Consider the following 17465-nt stretch of genomic DNA (forward strand, 5'->3'; position numbering starts at 1 on the left):
TCCTGTCTCAGCGCTCCACGGACAATTCCTTCAACCTAATGGCTTGGTTTTTGCTCTGACATGCAATGTCAACTGTGGGACCTTATATAGACAGGTGTGTGCCTTTCCAAATCATGTCCAATCAATTTAATTTATCGCAGGTGGACTCCAATCAAGTTGTATAAACATCTCAAGGATGATCAAACAGGATGCACCTGAGCTTAATTTCAATTTCAATATTTTTTTTAAGTGTGCAAACATTTCTAAAAACCTGTTTCCCCTTTGTCATTGTGGGATATTATGTGTAGATTGATGAGGACAAAAATGGATTTAATCCATTTTAGAATAAGTCTGTAATGTAACAAAATGTGGGAAAAGTCAAGGGGTCTGAATACTTTCCGAATGCAGTGTATCTCCCTGTATCTCTCTGCAGGTCTACAGTACACAGGCACACCCTCTATTTCCTACAGCCCTCTTGCTCCATTTGGGGATCTTTACAACTGGCCACCTCCTTCTCTCTTTTCTCCTCCATCTCAGCCTTCACCCTGGCCACTTCCTTCACCGAAATGAGCAGTTTTTGAGAGGCATTGTGGTTATACCAAAACAACAATGTTTATCTCTGCCCCCTGCCGGTTCAGTGTTCAATTTCAGTTGAATCATGAGCAGATTGGGTTTGGGTGTACTCTGCACTGCACTTCCTCGTTCAAGCAAATGATAGCAATGTCTTAAATTCCAAACCACATTTTGTGTGAGAGCTAACATTGTGTGATAGCGTTTTTCACAAAATAGTTTTAAATCAACTTCCGGTGGTTGCGGCATCGCTAACCCCAACTCATAAATTGGAGAATCCGGCTTTAGAGGCCTGGTTGAATCAAATATATGAAGAAAATATAACTTTTTAATAGACAGAACTGTATTTGGCACTATGGTCTGTCTAAGACTTTGAAATGGCTGTAATTAGGGCAATAGTCTTCAGTCCCTCAGTTTGCCTGTGTGGCCTTCAGTTTTAGTGAGTAAAGCGAGTGCTGCCAAACTCTGCCTGTGAAATATTCCCATTTGTCGAATCAGCTTCCCTGAATGAGGCAAACGTATCCCTGGTTGAGCTTCACATTACTAATCCAGTGCAACGGAGGAGGGTCCTCTTGTTATCTCCCTGCCCAAGGGGCCTGGTATGCTGGCACCCATTTCTTCTCAGCGATTCATGACTCCTATTGCATCCCCTGACCTTCTTGTGGAATCTAACAGGAGGCCCAGCATGCCTCTTCTGTTGGGTTGCATTTCTCTTCTACTGTATAATGGCTTTTGCAACAATTGGATGTGCATTCCGCCACTTACTGTGCGGGTGGATAATAAGTGTCCAAAATCCACCTTCTTCACAATGAGTGTTTTGAGATAACTTGATTGACTTAAAACATTAGCAACTGGTTGCATTGCATCCAACCCCATATCTTCTTCAACACTATGGCCTCTTGCCCCTTCGACTCTCTTCACCGCCTCCACATAGGAGATCTGATGTACAGCCCTGATCCTTGACACCTCGACCTCCTTCACCCTAACAGGGCACTCAAGGAAGTCCAGATTATGATCCCATTGCGACATTTCCATTCACAGATTCTTCAATACCATACTTTGTCTGTCTGCAAACATTTGACACGTGACCATATATTTTACAATTCCCACACTGTAGTGGTTTGGACACAGACGCTCTCACGGCATACCTCACATATCTAAGCTTTACATATTCAGGTAGAGTCTCCTCAAACAACAATGGTATCGATAGGATTTTCTCCTTCCTTCCATTTACCATATGGGTCAGGCGACGTGCACTGACCACTCCTGCCATTTTCTGAATAAGGTACTTGTCATCTATATCTAACGAGACTCCAGCTATCACTCCTTTGGCAGGGTCACTGCTCCGAAGATCAATACAGGTTACTTCTGACGTGGACGATTTAGCCAGATCCAGCGCACGCTTCCTCTGTTCTTCATCAACACAATTACCTAAAACAAGGCCGCTTCTTGAGCCCCTTATTGAATCCACCTTTCCCACTGCGCTCTTCACAGTCCTCGATAGTACAAATGGATTTCCAAAATGAACCTCCCATTCTAAAAAAAATGCAGTCCAGTAAGAAATTCATTATTGGACCGCTCTTTGTCACACTTTTCATATTCAAGCAATGCTTCCATGGACGCTGCCATTTTGCAACAGTCATCCATCTCCCATTTTGGAACCGTCATCCATCTCTCATTTTGGAACTGCCATCCATCTCCCATTTTGGAGCCGTTGTCCATCTCCCACGTGTCTCTCTTCTTCCTTTAATTTCTCTTCCACATAATCCCCAGCGACATAATACAGTTGTCACTAGTTCATTATAATAAGCAGGTCATGTCTAAGAGGCAATTTATTACCTGTATTGTTGAATCAAATCGTCTCCTGTTTTAAAATTGTAAACGTTGAAAGCAGTGATGCAGCAGGTTTTTTATTTCTGATTAAACTGAAACTGAAGCAAATGTTTGGCATGGTGCCACCAATGAAACTAAACCCACATCATGTCATAAATGGGGTCACACAGTACCTTCATAAAGTATTCATACCCCTTGATTTATTTCAAATTTTAGTGTTACAGCCTGAATTCAAAAAATGAATTAAATAGATTTCTTTCTCTCACCCATGTACACACAATACCCCATAATGAGAAAGGGAAAACATTTTTTTTTTACATTTTAGCAAATGTATTAAATTACATACAGAAATATCTCATTTACATATGTATTCATACCCCTTTGCAATGCCACTCCATATTGAGCTGAAAGGTGCATCCAATTTTCTTTTATCATCCTTGAGATGTCACTACAACTTGATTGGAGTCCACCACTGGCCAATTCAATTGTTTGGACATGATTTAGAAAGAAACACACCTGTCTATATAAAGTCCCACAGTTGACAGTGCATGTCAGAACAGAAACCAAGACATGAGGTTGAAGGAATTGTCCTTAGAGCTCCCAGACAGGATTGTGTCGAGACATAGATCTTGGGAAGGGTACCAAAACATTTCTGCAGCAGCATTGAAGATCCCCAACACAGTGGCCTCCATCATTCTTAAATGGAAGAAGTCCAAGGACTGTCTGTAGATCCCCGAGATAGAATTGTGATGAGGCAGATATCTAGGGAAGGGTATAAAACAATTTCTATTGACATTTTCCAAGAGCACATCATTGGGAAATTGAAAAAATATGGAACTACCCAGACTATGCCTAGAGCTGGCCATCCAACCAATTTCAGCAACCGGACAAGAAGGACCTTGGTCAGGGAGGTGATCAAGAAACCACTGACCACTCTGAGAGAACTACAGAGTTCCTTGGCTGAGATGGGAGAACCTGCTAGAAGGACAACAGTCTCTACAGCACTTCACCAATCTGTGCTTTATGGGAGGGTGGCCAGATGGAAGCCACTCCTGAGAAAAAGGCATATGACAGTACGCCTGGAGTTTGCAAAAAGGCACATGAAAGACTGTGAGAGCACCAGTCAAAAGATTATGTGGTCTAATGAGACAAAAATTGTGCTCTTTGTCGTGAATGCAAAGCGCAATGTCTGGAGAAAACCAGGCACAGCTCATCACCCATCCAACACATCCCTACCGTGAAGCATGGTGGTGGCAGCATCATACTGTGGGGATGCTTTTCAGTGGCAGGGACTGGGAGACTGGTAAGGACAGAGGGAACAATGAATGGACCCAAATACAGGCAAATCCTTGATGGAAACCTGCTTCAGAGTGCAAACAACCTTAGACTGGGGCGAAGATTTACATTCCAAGAGGACAATGACCCCAAACATGCAGCCAAAGTAATGGAAGTGACCCAGTTTCATGTTGAGATGGTTGAGGGTTGACAAGAGATTAACTGCTTCTCTTCTAGTTTTTAAGATAAATATTACTGTGACAAATTCCAGATTGTTTGCATAATCGAATAACATTCAGCTCAAACACCTGTACATTCCCCACAAGACATGCCACCAGGGGTCTCTTCACAGTCCCCAAGTCCAAAACGAATTCACAGCACACAGTTTTATACAGAGCCATGATCGCATGGCACTCCCATCTCCAATTTCTCAAGCAAACAGCGAAATTACCTTTTAAAAAATGGATTAAACAACTCATGGAACAGCGGGGACTGTGAGGGGACACACACACACATACACACACAGACACTCTAACACACATACTTTTTCAGTTGTATTGTTTGTATTCCTTTTTTAGTTGTATTGCATATCGTTGTATTTAAAATGTGTTTTGTTACTTTTCATGTTTTGTGGACCCCAGGAAGAGTACCTACTGCAAAACCTAATGGGGATCCTAATTAACAAATGGCAATGAGTAGCTAAGCTCCATGGGTAGGGAGTTATAGTAGTCTATGAGGTGTCCTCTGGGGTCATTCCCTGGCTCATATCTTTGCATGTTATAATACATATTAACGCTGTATCATGGTCTTTTTTGTTGAGGAGTCAGTGTGATTGTTGGTCTGGCTGGTGTGTCATAGTGTTCCTAGTCAGCATTCTCGGAGAGAACTGGAGTACATCCGAATAGTCCCTTATGTTCCACCTGCCCAATAAGAGAGAATTCCTTGGAGTCTGTCCACCCTTTCTATCAGGGCCTGCACTGAGAGGTTGAGTATCTGGAAGGACAACAACTCTATGCGTACCTTTGTGAAGACCTACATATTGCAGAAGCTCCTTCCTCATCATCACCAGTTGCACTAGCAGAACTCTTCAGTTTTTCACCACCCTCATCACCGCTTCCTCCTTGTTCACCCCAGTGAGGGTAATGTCTCGTAAAGGGACAATACCCTCTTTGGTGTGCTATTCTTCGGCTGTGCAGTTCTGAAAGGTTACCAGGCTACATTAGCCATGCCGTTTCCTTTGATAAAGAAGTAGACACTTTACAGGTGGCGAATCAAGTAGGCTCTACTTGCTGCGCATCTCAGAAGATTACTAGGCCTGTGTTATAATATAGCCTATTCAAATGGTTACTCAGATAAAGCATTGTGAGATCTGATAATCAGTGCGGTTTGACGGCAAAGAAAGACAACCTGGTTGGAACTAAACCCTCCAGGAGTGATGGGAGCAGCTGGGCCTGGACTTTGCTGTCTATTAAAAACGTGTCTACTATTTGGGAATACGATACGCTTATAAGGTTTGCTTATTTGCATACCGGTAAGAACCAATGGTGCATTATATAACTCAACACATTCAAATCAATCAGATACAGTGTGTAGCCAGGTGTAGTCAACATCCAAAATCAACATTAACTTATGCATCGTATTCCTGGCGCCAAAGTTTCGTTAGCATGTACGGGTGCAAAACAACAAATATTCAACCAATATAAAACAGCCCTGTTCTGTATTTGAGAAATTCAAATAAACATTGACCAGAGGGAAATCTTATGGATTGCTCCTTTACAAAAAAGAAACACATTTAGTTTATTTGCTTTCACCCCAAATTTTATAAAACATACATCTGTGATTTTAACAAACCCAACCCTCCTTGGGAAACATTTGACAAATGTTTTCTGACAAGAACAGCTAATATACAAAATAACTTGTTCAAAAGCAGGAAACTTACTGGTAAAAGAGCTCATCTTTACAATCCTGGCATTTACACTGAAAACTAAATAATTATTTTAAACAGGTTTAAAGCATACAAACACTTGTTAACCATGTGTACTGGTCACTAACTGGTTTAAATCGAGGAATTGTGTGTTGAATTCAGGTTCAGTACATTTAATCAAATCAAAACCAGTATCTTGAATACAGGGGTGAGACAAACAATCATCGTACACTCAGACAATGACAATTTGGGTTAATTTATTCATATTAATTCAGGATCCAGCATAATTTTCCTGACTAAAATGTCTGGATGTTGGTCTTGATTAAGTTAAAATCACAATTCTTTCTTGACTAAATTACCATCAAAATTGGAATACACAAAACAATGACGTACATAATAAAAAATGCTATATCTTCTAACAGACACGTGTTCAGTTAAGAGCCGCATATCCTACAATACTCACAAACCATATACAAATGTTCCCACTTTAGTAACTTTTGGGATTCTGTGACGCCATATTTGATAGTCCATACAGTTTAGATCGTTGAAGGTGAAGGGATCTGGACCATTTTTTGGGTTGTAAGAGCTCGTCCTCATCCGTTGGTCATTTCGAATGGGATGGCCTCCCTTTTATCTTGCAGCAGCTGAAATGGAGAGTTCAAAATTAACAAACTAGTTATCTATTATAAAACCCTAACCCAGGATCTAATCTGACAGGTGTGGTTATATAAATGAGACCGTTCTTTATATTACAACATCCCTCGCATTAGAATAGGAATATCCAGGGCCACGATCAGTAGCCAAAGGTTGTCAAACATTGTAGATAGAAATGCCAGGAATAGAGACAACGTGATTCCTTAATTTAAATGACAGAGGCATCCTTGTTCTGCATAGTACATTTCTATCTGAATGTTCCATAACGTCGCGTCCTGCTGAACTCACCCCTGGTGCGTTTGCTTCATGGTTGCTCAACAGAACAGTAGAGTTCAATGTTGTATTATTGTCCAGATATCAGAGTTTACCAGCAAACAGATAGAGGCTCTGATTACAGTGAAAAGGGAGGAAAGTAGGGATTGTTATGCCTAATTCCCATTTGGGGAGGTAGGCCTATATATGCCTGAGGTGCAAACTACACACAGGGTCTGCTCAGGGCACATTGACATTTGCCGGCCCAGGGAGCCACACAATAGGTCCCGTCCAAAATAGTCTGTGTTTGTGTGAGGAAGTTCCCATCTCTCATCCTCTGCTGGTCTTTCAAGGGTGGGGACGAGAAATCACAGGAAACACCTTCCCCTGTTCTCTGCAGCCCAGGCTCGTTCACTAAATGTGCACAATGAGATATTAAAAGCTCCAAACTTCCCTGAAATAATTGCAGGTCCACGCCTGATGAAACATAGTTGGAATGTAGCGGGATGGTGGAAATGAGTGCGAGAACTTGGAAAAGTTAAGTAGAAGACTAATGGTATGCATGATTCTCTTCAACATTTTATTGAAGTGTTCCTCCTTGTCTTTACTTCACTTGAGGGGTAGGAGTCATGGGAACTGAATAGACTAATTGCTTGTTATAATATTTTTCACACTACTGAGCCGAGCCAAGCTGTACTGCAATGGCCTGGTAATGCATTCACCAGAGCTGCTGGAAGTATACAGTATAACAGCGCCTCACCGTTTGACGATACTAACATGCTAGTAAGTAAACAGTTTAAATGTACCATTGTCTTCACCGCCTGAAGACTTCACCCCGAGAAGCATGACACCGTCTTTGGCGTTGTCCGGCCTGCTCTGGAAAGAGGCACTGCAAAGAGGAGACAGCACGGCATATTGGTGGTAAAATAGTATTTTTGGACGAGATCACAGTATATTTAAACAATAAGGCCCGAGGGGGTGTGGTATATGGCCAATATACCACGGCTAAGGGCAGTTCTTAAGCACGACGCAACGCGGAGTGCCTGGATACAGCCCTTAGCCGTGGTATATTAGCAATATACCACAAACCCCAGAGGTGCCTTGTTGCTATTATAAACTGGTTACCAACGTAATTAGAACGGTAAAAATACATGTTCTGTCATACACGTGATATACCACGGCTTTCAGCCAATCAGCATTCAGGGCCTGAAACCACCCAGTTTATAATTAAACTGTTCAAATGGGGTCTTGTCTAAATGGTATCTTTATGTACAGTCCAACGACTATACTTACTTTTCTGTTCCATTATCAGTTATCTCTGTTCAGGGACAAAAAAAAAATTGAATAATGAGTGATATTTAGTTTGTAATGAGTATGTAGACATAATGCTGTGTAGAGTCACAGCTGTTTCAGTCATTGAGTAGTACCTGTGTGATCGTGGTCCTTCATGCATTTACTTTTCAGAAGGAACACGACAGCAGCCCCCACAACTGCCAGGACTGGCAAAAGAATCCACAGCAGGTTCTTATCTGAAGACAAAGAGGAGGTATATCTTTCTTTAGTGTGGCAGACAAAACTGTTGTTTTTCACATCCCATGAGAAGTTGGATTAGTACTATTGTTGGGACAATGTGAACTGTAGGCAATTTATGATGATTTGTAATCAAACATGGCTTGACTATTGACTTTGCACACACACACACACACACACACACACACACACACACACACACACACACACACACACACACACACACACACCCCCAGTCAAATGTGAAGTGTGTGCACCCTCTGGTGGGTGTGGTAGAACATAGATGCTGAGGTAAATGGGTCCATAAAGATGCTACATTACCTGATTTAGGAGTTTCCGTCTCTTCACCTTCAGCCTTTTGACCTGGTAGAAAACAATAACATAACGTAAAACTCCATATACTCTGCAGTGTGATTTATGCTGTAACTTTGAACTTTCGATGACCACGAGAAGGAGATGCTAGTTGCATAATACACTACATGACCAAAAGTATGTGGACACCTGCTCGTTGAACATCTCATTCCAAAATCATGGGCATTGATATGGAGTTGGTCCCCCCTTTGCTGCTTCACAATAACAGCACTTACAGTTGGTCGGGGCAGCTCTAAGCAGGGCAGAAATTTGACAAACTGACTTGTTGGAAAGGTGGTATCCTATGATGGTGCCACATTGAAAGTCACTGAGCTCTTCAGTAAGGCCGTTCTACTGCCAATGTTTTTCTGTGGAGATTGCATGGCGGTGTGCTCGATTTTATACTCCTGTCAGCAACGGGTGTGGCTGAAATAGCCGAATCCACTCATTTGAAAGTGTCCACATACTTTTGTATATATGGTGTTGGTAACTTGTCATCTGGATAATGTGTCCATTTAAAATGTTCTGGTTATTTTGCGGACCATGTGTTTTTCAGTGCAAGGAAAATGGAGCACCATTCGTGACAATGTGAGTTTATTCCTATACAGATGATGGTAGCAGAGGACGTACCGGCATCTTGACCCGTATTCTTATTGTCCTTGACTCTATCTTGACCTGGAAAAACATTGTCATTTTTATCATTATACCATCGTGTTTTCCTACACAGGTAGTGGACATAATAGTGAACTGAGGCACAGTGATGGTGCTTTAGACATACCTGTATTTTCATCCTCTGAACCTGAAGACAACATTCATGTCAAAACATTGTTATGGGGTCATGGTATCGTTAACCCAATGCAGTACTTGCTATCCTCTGGCCTCTCTCTATTGTGATTTGAGAGAGGGTAAATAAATCATCTCCTACCTGAGAGCATTTTGTTTAGTGGGTCACTCTTGGTAACAGTTGTTGGGGCCTGGGTCCCTTGTGTTCCTGTGCGAACGAGGTAGAATGCACTCGTTCAGAAAATGTCTAACATTTTAAAAGATCTGGGGCAGTATTAAGCTTCTCAGAGTAGGAGTGCTGATCTACAGTGGGATCAGCTCCTCCCTGTCCATGTAATCTTATTCAGTGTGACCTGAAAGACAAGACTGATCCTAAATCAGCACTCCGAGATGCTGTATACATGTTCGAACCCTGGCTATTATCATCTGGTTTTACATCTGTAGAGCTTATTGCACAATCACATGAGCACATCAGACCTATTGTATGATGTAGGACCTCTGTCATAAAAATTAAGTTCACAGAGAAGACAGATTACATTTCAATAGCCAATTTAAATGAAATGTCTATGAAGTCTCACCATTATCCGTAGTATATGGAGATGTGGACTTCACTGTGACTAGGGGTGAGGATGAAATCTTTGTATTTTCTGTTACTGTTGATGTAGCAGGCGCTGAGGTAGAAGTCTCTGTCTCTGGAATGCAAAATCAGTCTTAAAGGAAAATCCCACCACAAAACAATATTTTGGTATTTGTTTCATTAGTCCATTGTTGATATAGTCCCAAAAATGTTTTGCATGTCAGCAATCAAGTTTACAAGATATATCACGTTCAAAATACAGAAATACAGCCGGAATGATGCATTTTATGATGCTGTGTTAATAGCAGAGTTTCTAAACCAGCATACTGTACCTATCTCTAAAGATTGAACACTTTCTAATGTTACAATGTCCTAATGTTCTGACACTTATTTGAACTAGAACATTAGGACATTGTAACATTAGACCATGTTTTGAAAAGTTTTTATTTGACTTACTGGTTGGGGTCACACTGGTTGCAGGAACGTTTGTACCAAGGTTGTTTACAGTGGAAAGAGGAACAGTCATGACGGGTGTCGTAGTTTCTGTGACGACAGACTTAGCAGCATCTGTGATGCGAAAATCTTTCAGACTTTAAAATGCAACCAGCCTCTTGAGTGTTCATTTTTTGTTTGCAATAAAAAAGAAAAGCAGGAATCCCTGAGATTTTTTCAAATGACTATCCTTGTCTCTTGAAATATTACCTCAGTAACTCAAATGGTTTATAATATACCTACCCGAATATGCATCTGGTCGTTTGCTTGTTGTTGATTGTTGTGCTGGTTTTAGTGTGGCAACACCATAAGCATTTGAACAACAGACGAGAGGCAGACAAAAACAATTAAATCATTCAGTGAGTTTAGTTTTTAGATGTAATATAATATATTGTAGGCAGATACTTCCTGCTAAGAGAACCCTTTATCAATTTAGTTTTGTATATATTATGGTGGGACATATTTGCAAGGGGGGGGAAGAAAAAAAAATGTCTCTGTCCACTCCATAGAGGCTTGCACTGTAGCCACTAGGGCTTTGCTTGGGTGTTTCCTGCAGATGTTTACATTCATGCAGGAAGGAGATTTGCTGCCGATTGGATCATTTCACTTCGAAACGGTCAGGACAATGATCTCTCACCCTCTGTAAGAGAAGGAGCAGTTTGGTTCTCACTGGCTATCTACAGCTCCAATCACCTTTCTGGGCAGAGCAGGTCCTGGATCTGTGCCCATGCTCCAAGCAAAACAACAAATCAGGAGACTCCCTCTTTATTTTTTCCACAAGCCCAAGTAACCACATTCATTTGTCTCGGCCTGGACGCCAAACAATGTTTTTTATTCCTATATGTTCTGTCTTATTATCCGTGTTGTCCGATGCAATTTGTCTCATAAAAAGATTGCCAAGGATGGCTAATCTTAAGTGAATTTGTTGCATAAATTCACTGAACTTGCAGAGACTTGAAATATAAACGGAGAGTACGAAACATTTTAAGCATACCTTCCTAATATTGAGTTGCAACCACCCTTTTCCATCAGAACAGCCTTAATTCGTCGGGGCATGGACTCTACAAGATGTCGAAAGCGTTCCAGAGGGATGCTGGCCCATGTTGACTCCAACGTTTCCCAGAGTTGTGTCAAGTTGCCTGGATGTCCTTTGGGTGGTGGACCATTCTTGAGTGTGAAAAACCCAGCAGTGTTGCAGTTCTTGACACAAACCGGTGTGCCTGGCACCTACCACCATACCCTGTTCAAAGGCACTTAAACATTTTGTCTTTCCCATTCACCCTCTGAATGGCACACATACACAATCCATGTTTCAATTGTCTCTAAGCTTAAAAATCCTTCTTTAACTTGTCACTTCTCCTTAATCTACACTGATTGAAGTGGATTTAACAAGTGACATCAATAAGGGATCATATCTTTCACCTGGTCAGTCTGTCATGGAAAGAGCAGGTGTTCTTAATGTTTTATATACTCAGTGTAGGTGTAAAGCACACAATGTGCTGAACAGTGTTCCTCACACACACACCTAATAAAGACTATTTTGTGTGTGCATCTGGTCTTACAATTGATTTTTAGTAAAACAGGGACGTTTCAATGTCCTGCCAACAGCTTTGGTGCGTCTCCCTGTCAACCTTCATGTCCATATGCCTCCCTTGGGCGACTTGTACCGTGGGGAGGTCTCTGAGTTATCCTGGTAACACTTGACACACCTTAACCCGAAGTGTTATGCTGCGTTATTAAAATTCATAGCACCTTATTAAGGGTTGAGGCTGTACCTTCCTCCACATGTGGCTGATAAGGATAATATACCGGTTTTGGGGGGGAAACACTACACAAGATTCCAATCGACAACAAAAAAACAATGCTGCTCTTATCTCAGGCTCGTACCAACGGAAAAATGCACATAGGCATCATTGGACGTCCCTGGAAAAATGTTCAAAGTGTGAGCCTCTCTTAGAACAACTCACAAACATACTGTTCTGGATATCTTGATTGTGATCGCCAGTCATGTTTCGTGTGTTATTATATAAGATATTTAACGACCCAAATGTCCATATGCAAGATTTTTTTATTTGCAAACCAAGTCTGATTAAGACAATAAGTAAATACAATTATTCTACTCATCAAGACAACATAAAACACTATACAGTGCAACTACTGGCAAGTCTTTTTGCCTATTTTTTTCAAGCATCCATTTTGCCTGACTAAAACTAGTATCTGTCCAACAGTGTTAAACATTTTGTAACTGTGTAACTTTTAAAACCCATTATTAATTGAATTCAACATTTCTGTCTGTGAGACAACAATCCTTTGTCACCATGTGCACTCTCCTATCCAAGCCACTTAGAAGTCATTTTGGACTGCCAAAAGCAGGTCTAAATATCCCTGTAGGCTTACCTGTTGTGAGGAGCTGGAGCGAGGTTAGAAGGAAGACGAGTAGGGCTATCCTAACGGTCTCCATGGTGGTTCTACTGAGCGTTCCCCTCCAGGCTGCTTCTCAGGGTTCTTCAGAGCTGTGTGAGCCACTGCTATCAACCAGTGGAAAAGGTGTTCATATTCTGGCCCATAGCTGCTTATTTTGGCACTTCCTTTAAAGAAGGGGAGGAAGTAGAGCAGTTTCCCTCGAGGGGGGAGGGTTGGGGGCTGGAGAGGATGGGGAGGCTGCTTCGGCCAGTGGGAGAAGTATTTCTCGGGCCCCAGCCTGGATAGGAACTCGGCCCTTAAGGCTGTTTGTACTCCATCGTTAACTCCTGTGACTTATTTTTTTTCTGCCCTCACATTGCAGGAACGGCGTACCGGTATGAAGGAGTCTGAGTAAGTGTCTTGGATGGGCTGTGAATGACCCGAAACATGTACAGTATCAGTTCAGAGGTTACAGTAGGATCAAGGAGTTAGCCAGCTAATATTCTTAATTAACTTATTTAGTAGAAATATAAGCTTGAAATTAGCATGGTCTAATTGACTCAACAACCCATACCTAAGTTTAGCTTTCTTCATGAACCAGAAAATCAATAGTTATTTCTGGTTGTTTATCAAATTTGCTTTGTAGTATACCCTTCAGGATGGGCTTCCAGGAAAACTGTGTGGTCTGAAACTTAACTGCGTGTTCAGCTCACCCTTGAGACACCCACATTTTCAAACATACTCATTTAAGGTGACATTTGTTACACTTATGTGAACCACGGTAATTGAAATCAATATAGTGGTCAGTTGCATCTCTCTTTTTTGACCCTTTTATTATAGCTAGGACTTGGCACCAAACTCTAATGAGATGGTTAGAGGCACACCCCATCATCTCCGTTCCAGTTTGTTTTAATCAGCAGTTAAGCAGGAAGAAGACAGGTCAAGTGCAGGCCGAGGTCAGTAATCCAGGCCAGAGTCAGAAAGGTACAAAACGTAAGGCAGTCTCAGGGCAGGCAGAGGTCAGTAATCCAGGGCAGTGTCAGACAGGTACAGAACAGCAGGCAGAGTGGTCAAAACTAGGAAAACCAAGGGCTAGCACAACACATGCGTACAGGAAAACCACGCTGGTCGGCTTGACAAGACGAACTGGCAACAGACAAACAGAAAACACAGGCATAAATGCACAGGGGATAAGGGGGCAAACGAGCGACACCTGGAGGGGGGGTGGAGACAAGCACAAGACAGGTGAAACAGATCAGGTTGTGACAAAAACTGCACATTTTAGAGTGGCCTTTTATTGTCCCCAGCACAAGGTGCACCTGTGTAATGATCATGCTGTGTTATCAGCTTCTTGATATGCCATATCTGTCAAGTGGGTGGATTATCTTGGCAAAGGGGAAATTATGATTCATTTTAATCAGCCCTTCCCTCAATAATCAGGTCAGGCTTGGTCCCTCTCTACCTTTTAGAATCATCATTGTTCTCCTACCCTGCCTCCCTTCTGAGATGACGGTACACTTTATTTTACAGGCTTATTCCCTGCAAGTCTTCCCTAAGTTGTTGTAAATGAGAATCTGCTAAGTTAAAATAAGGGCTAAACAAATACAGTACCAGTCAAAAGTTTGGACACACCTACTCATTCAAGGGTTTTTCTTTATTTGTACTATGTTCTACATTGTAGAATAATAGTGAAGACATCTAAACTATGAAATAACACATATGGAATCATGTAGTAACCAAAAAAGTGTTAAACAAATCAAAACATATTTTATATTTGAGATTCCTCAAAGTAGCCACCCTTTGCCTTGATGACAGCTTTGCACACTCTTGGCATTCTCTCAACCAGCTTTATGAGGTAGTCACCAGAAATGCATTTCAATTAACAGGAGTGCCTTGTTAAAAGTTAATTTGTGGAATTTCTTTCCTTTTTATTGCATTTCAGCCAATCAGTTGTGTTGTGACAAGGTAGGGGCGGTATACAGAAGATAGCCCTATTTGGTAAAAGACCAAGTCCATATTATGGTGTAAACAGCTCAAATAAGCAAAGAGAAAGGACAGACCATCATTACGTTAAGACATGAAGGTCAGTCAATGCGGAAAATTTCAAGAACTTTGAAAGTTTCTTCAAGTGCAGTCGCAAAAACGGTCAAACGCTATGATGAAACTGGCTCTCACGAGGACTGCCACAGGAAAGGAAGACCCAGAGTTACCTCTGCTGCAGAGGATTAGTTCATTAGAGTTACCAGCCTCAGAAATTGCAGCCCAAATAAATGCTTCACAGAGTTCAAATAAGAGACACATCTCAACATCAACTGTTCAGAGGAGACTGCGTGAATCAGGCCTTCATGGTTGAATTGCTGCAAAGAAACCACTACTAAAGGACATCAATAGGAAGAAGAGTCTTGCTTGGGCCAAGAAACGGACATTAGACCGGTGGAAATCTGTCCTTTGGTCTGATTAGTCCAAATTTGAGATTTTTGGTTCCAACCACTGTGACTTTGTGAGACGCAGAGTAGGTGAACGGATGATCTCTGCATGTGTAGTTCCCACCGTGAAGCATGGAGGACGAGGTGTGATGGAGTGGGGGTGCTTTAATGGTTACACTGTCAGTGATTTATTTAGAATTCAAGGCACACTTAACCAGTATGGCTACCACAGCATTCTGCAGCGATACGCCATCCCATCTGGTTTGCGCTTAGTGGGACTATAATATTTTTTTCAACAGGACAATGACCCAACACACCTCCAGGCTGTGTAAGGGCTATTTGACCAAGAAGGAGAGTGATGGAGTGCTACATCAGATGACCTGGCCTCCACAATCACCCAACCTCAACCCAATTGAGATGGTTTGGGATGAGTCGGACCGCAGAGTGAAGGAAAAGCAGCCAACAAGTGCTCAGCATATGTGGGAACTCTTTCAAGACTGTTGGAAAAGCATTCCAGGAGAAGCTGGTTGAGAGAATGCCAAGAGTGTGCAAAGCTGTCATCAAGGCAAATGGTGGCTACTTTGAAGAATCTAAAATATATTTTGATTTGTTTTACTATTTTTTGGGGTTACTACGTGATTCCATATGTGTTATTTCATAGTTTTGATGTCTTCACTATTATTCTACAAAGTCGAAAATAGTACAAATAAAGAAAAACCCTTGAATGAGTAGGTGTGTCCAAACTTTTGACTGGTACTGTAAATTCTTCCCATAACTCCAAAATACACTTAAAACAATTATTAGATGTATTATGTAATCATATTGTTATGTAAAATATAATTGCAATGAAAATGTAGTCAATTCCAATGACATGTAGTCAATATTGTTTGATAAATCAATTTAAGGTACCAAGTGTCAAAATGTTGTGTCCCAGTGTTACATGTAAAAAAAATATTTCAAAAATGCTAAGTGTCAAAATGACTGTCTACAAAATGTATTGCACTATAGAGATCACCTAATACTCTATTGCAACAATGCCTAATAGGCTACATCTCAGCATCATGACCTGTAGCAACTTAAAGCCATCAATATGATCATTTTAACTTATTATTTGACAAATACAAAGTAGGAGCAGAGACAGCACATCTTGTTGTGAAGGGATCTCATTCTTAGATGGGCAGTGAACAACTGCATGTTTCATATATTCAAATACACAAATTATAAATGTTTACGATGGGATTGGTGAAGTCAGCTCATTGTTGAAGAAAATGCAAGAAGCGGAAGACAACGAAGCAGATCGAATGATATTGATGCCGTTTTCCATTCTTCTTTGTTTTCAAACGAGTGTCACGCACACAGATGACCTTACACTGTTTGCTTGGGAATGTAATTGTTATAGTATTGAGGGTGACATTCACTTCAATCTTATGAAGAATGCATGTAGTGTATGTAGCCTAGCGGTTAGCGCGTTGGGCCAGTAACTGAAAGGTCGCTGGTTTGAATACCCAAGGTGAGAAATCTGTCGATGTGCCCTTGAGCAAGGTACTTAACCCTAATTTAATCCAGGGGTGCTGTACTACTATCGCTGACCCTGTAAAATAACACATTTCACTGCACCTATCCGGTGTATGTGACAATAAAACATTTATTTACAATGCTATCCCTAAACAGGATGTTAGAACCCGCTTCCTTCCAGTGGGCATTGTGACTCACGTACTGAACACATCTGACAAGGGCCATTGGGAGGGACTCAAAATCTGGCTACAGCTTTACCTAAATACCTCAGAGCCCCACCAAAGCTTTATGTTGGTGGCCTACTTCTTTATGACATGCACATCGTACCGAGTGTGGCTTTAAAAAGCTAACATTGCTCAACATACAGTATGATTTATTGAATTAACCGAGCTTCAATCTTTTGACGAATTACTATCAATGACCATTATCACTGTTGTTACTATTATTATTATGGTCCAATGAATAACAATCTGTTTCCTGGCATTTTCTATCTAGCAATATCTTGGATTTCTATTCCCAGAATGGCTCTTATCACAATAAGGGGAATTCAGAGAAAAGTAAAGGGACTGGCCCTATTGTAATTTTACTTTGCTCTGTGGGAATGCAGCCATTGATCAAAGGTCAGAATTAGGGTGGGAATGTGTGTGTTAAGGAAATAACTAAAGCATCCCAGGCATTACACATCTTCCCAAAGGAACAGGCTTTCTCTGGGAAAAGTGATCCTACCGCCGCAAAAAAACGGTCACATTTCCCCACATCATTCAGTGTGGACTGGATGCATAACACTGGGTAAAGGTTGTGTATAAAGTGACTTTGTAAAATACCTTCTAATAGATTCATGAAGGCCATTATATTTGCAATGAACCACACTTATGTAACCCCTTTAATAGCAAAATAATAT

General features: G+C 41.3%; 1 protein-coding gene across 1 annotated transcript; it reads right to left on the reverse strand.

Annotated features, from left to right (window-relative positions):
- Positions 1-5413: 5413 nt before the first annotated feature.
- Positions 5414-12820, reverse strand: LOC106608631 (putative GPI-anchored protein pfl2). The gene is made up of 12 exons (XM_014206698.2): positions 12618-12820; positions 10464-10505; positions 10185-10295; positions 9730-9843; positions 9294-9359; positions 9147-9167; positions 8999-9043; positions 8339-8380; positions 7915-8016; positions 7781-7805; positions 7294-7376; positions 5414-6225 (listed from the first exon to the last, which is right to left on the reverse strand). Exons 1-12 carry the CDS (start codon positions 12679-12681, stop codon positions 6212-6214), a joined length of 729 nt encoding a protein of 242 aa, XP_014062173.1. The 5' UTR covers positions 12682-12820; the 3' UTR covers positions 5414-6211.
- Between the last annotated feature and the right edge of the window lie 4645 nt (positions 12821-17465).

Source organism: Salmo salar, chromosome ssa07 (genome assembly GCF_905237065.1).
Source record: "Salmo salar chromosome ssa07, Ssal_v3.1, whole genome shotgun sequence".
NCBI classification, from domain to species: Eukaryota; Metazoa; Chordata; class Actinopteri; order Salmoniformes; family Salmonidae; genus Salmo; species Salmo salar.

Coding starts and splice junctions, on each gene's coding strand:
- LOC106608631 (XM_014206698.2), bottom strand. CDS start 12,681: ATGGAGACCGTTAGGATAGCCCTACTCGTCTTCCTTCTAACCTCGCTC. Junction 8,017..8,338: donor GACGGAAACTCCTAAATCAG/GTAATGTAGCAT, acceptor CTTTGTCTTCAG/ATAAGAACCTGCTGTGGATT. Junction 7,806..7,914: donor GAAGGACCACGATCACACAG/GTACTACTCAAT, acceptor GTCCCTGAACAG/AGATAACTGATAATGGAACA.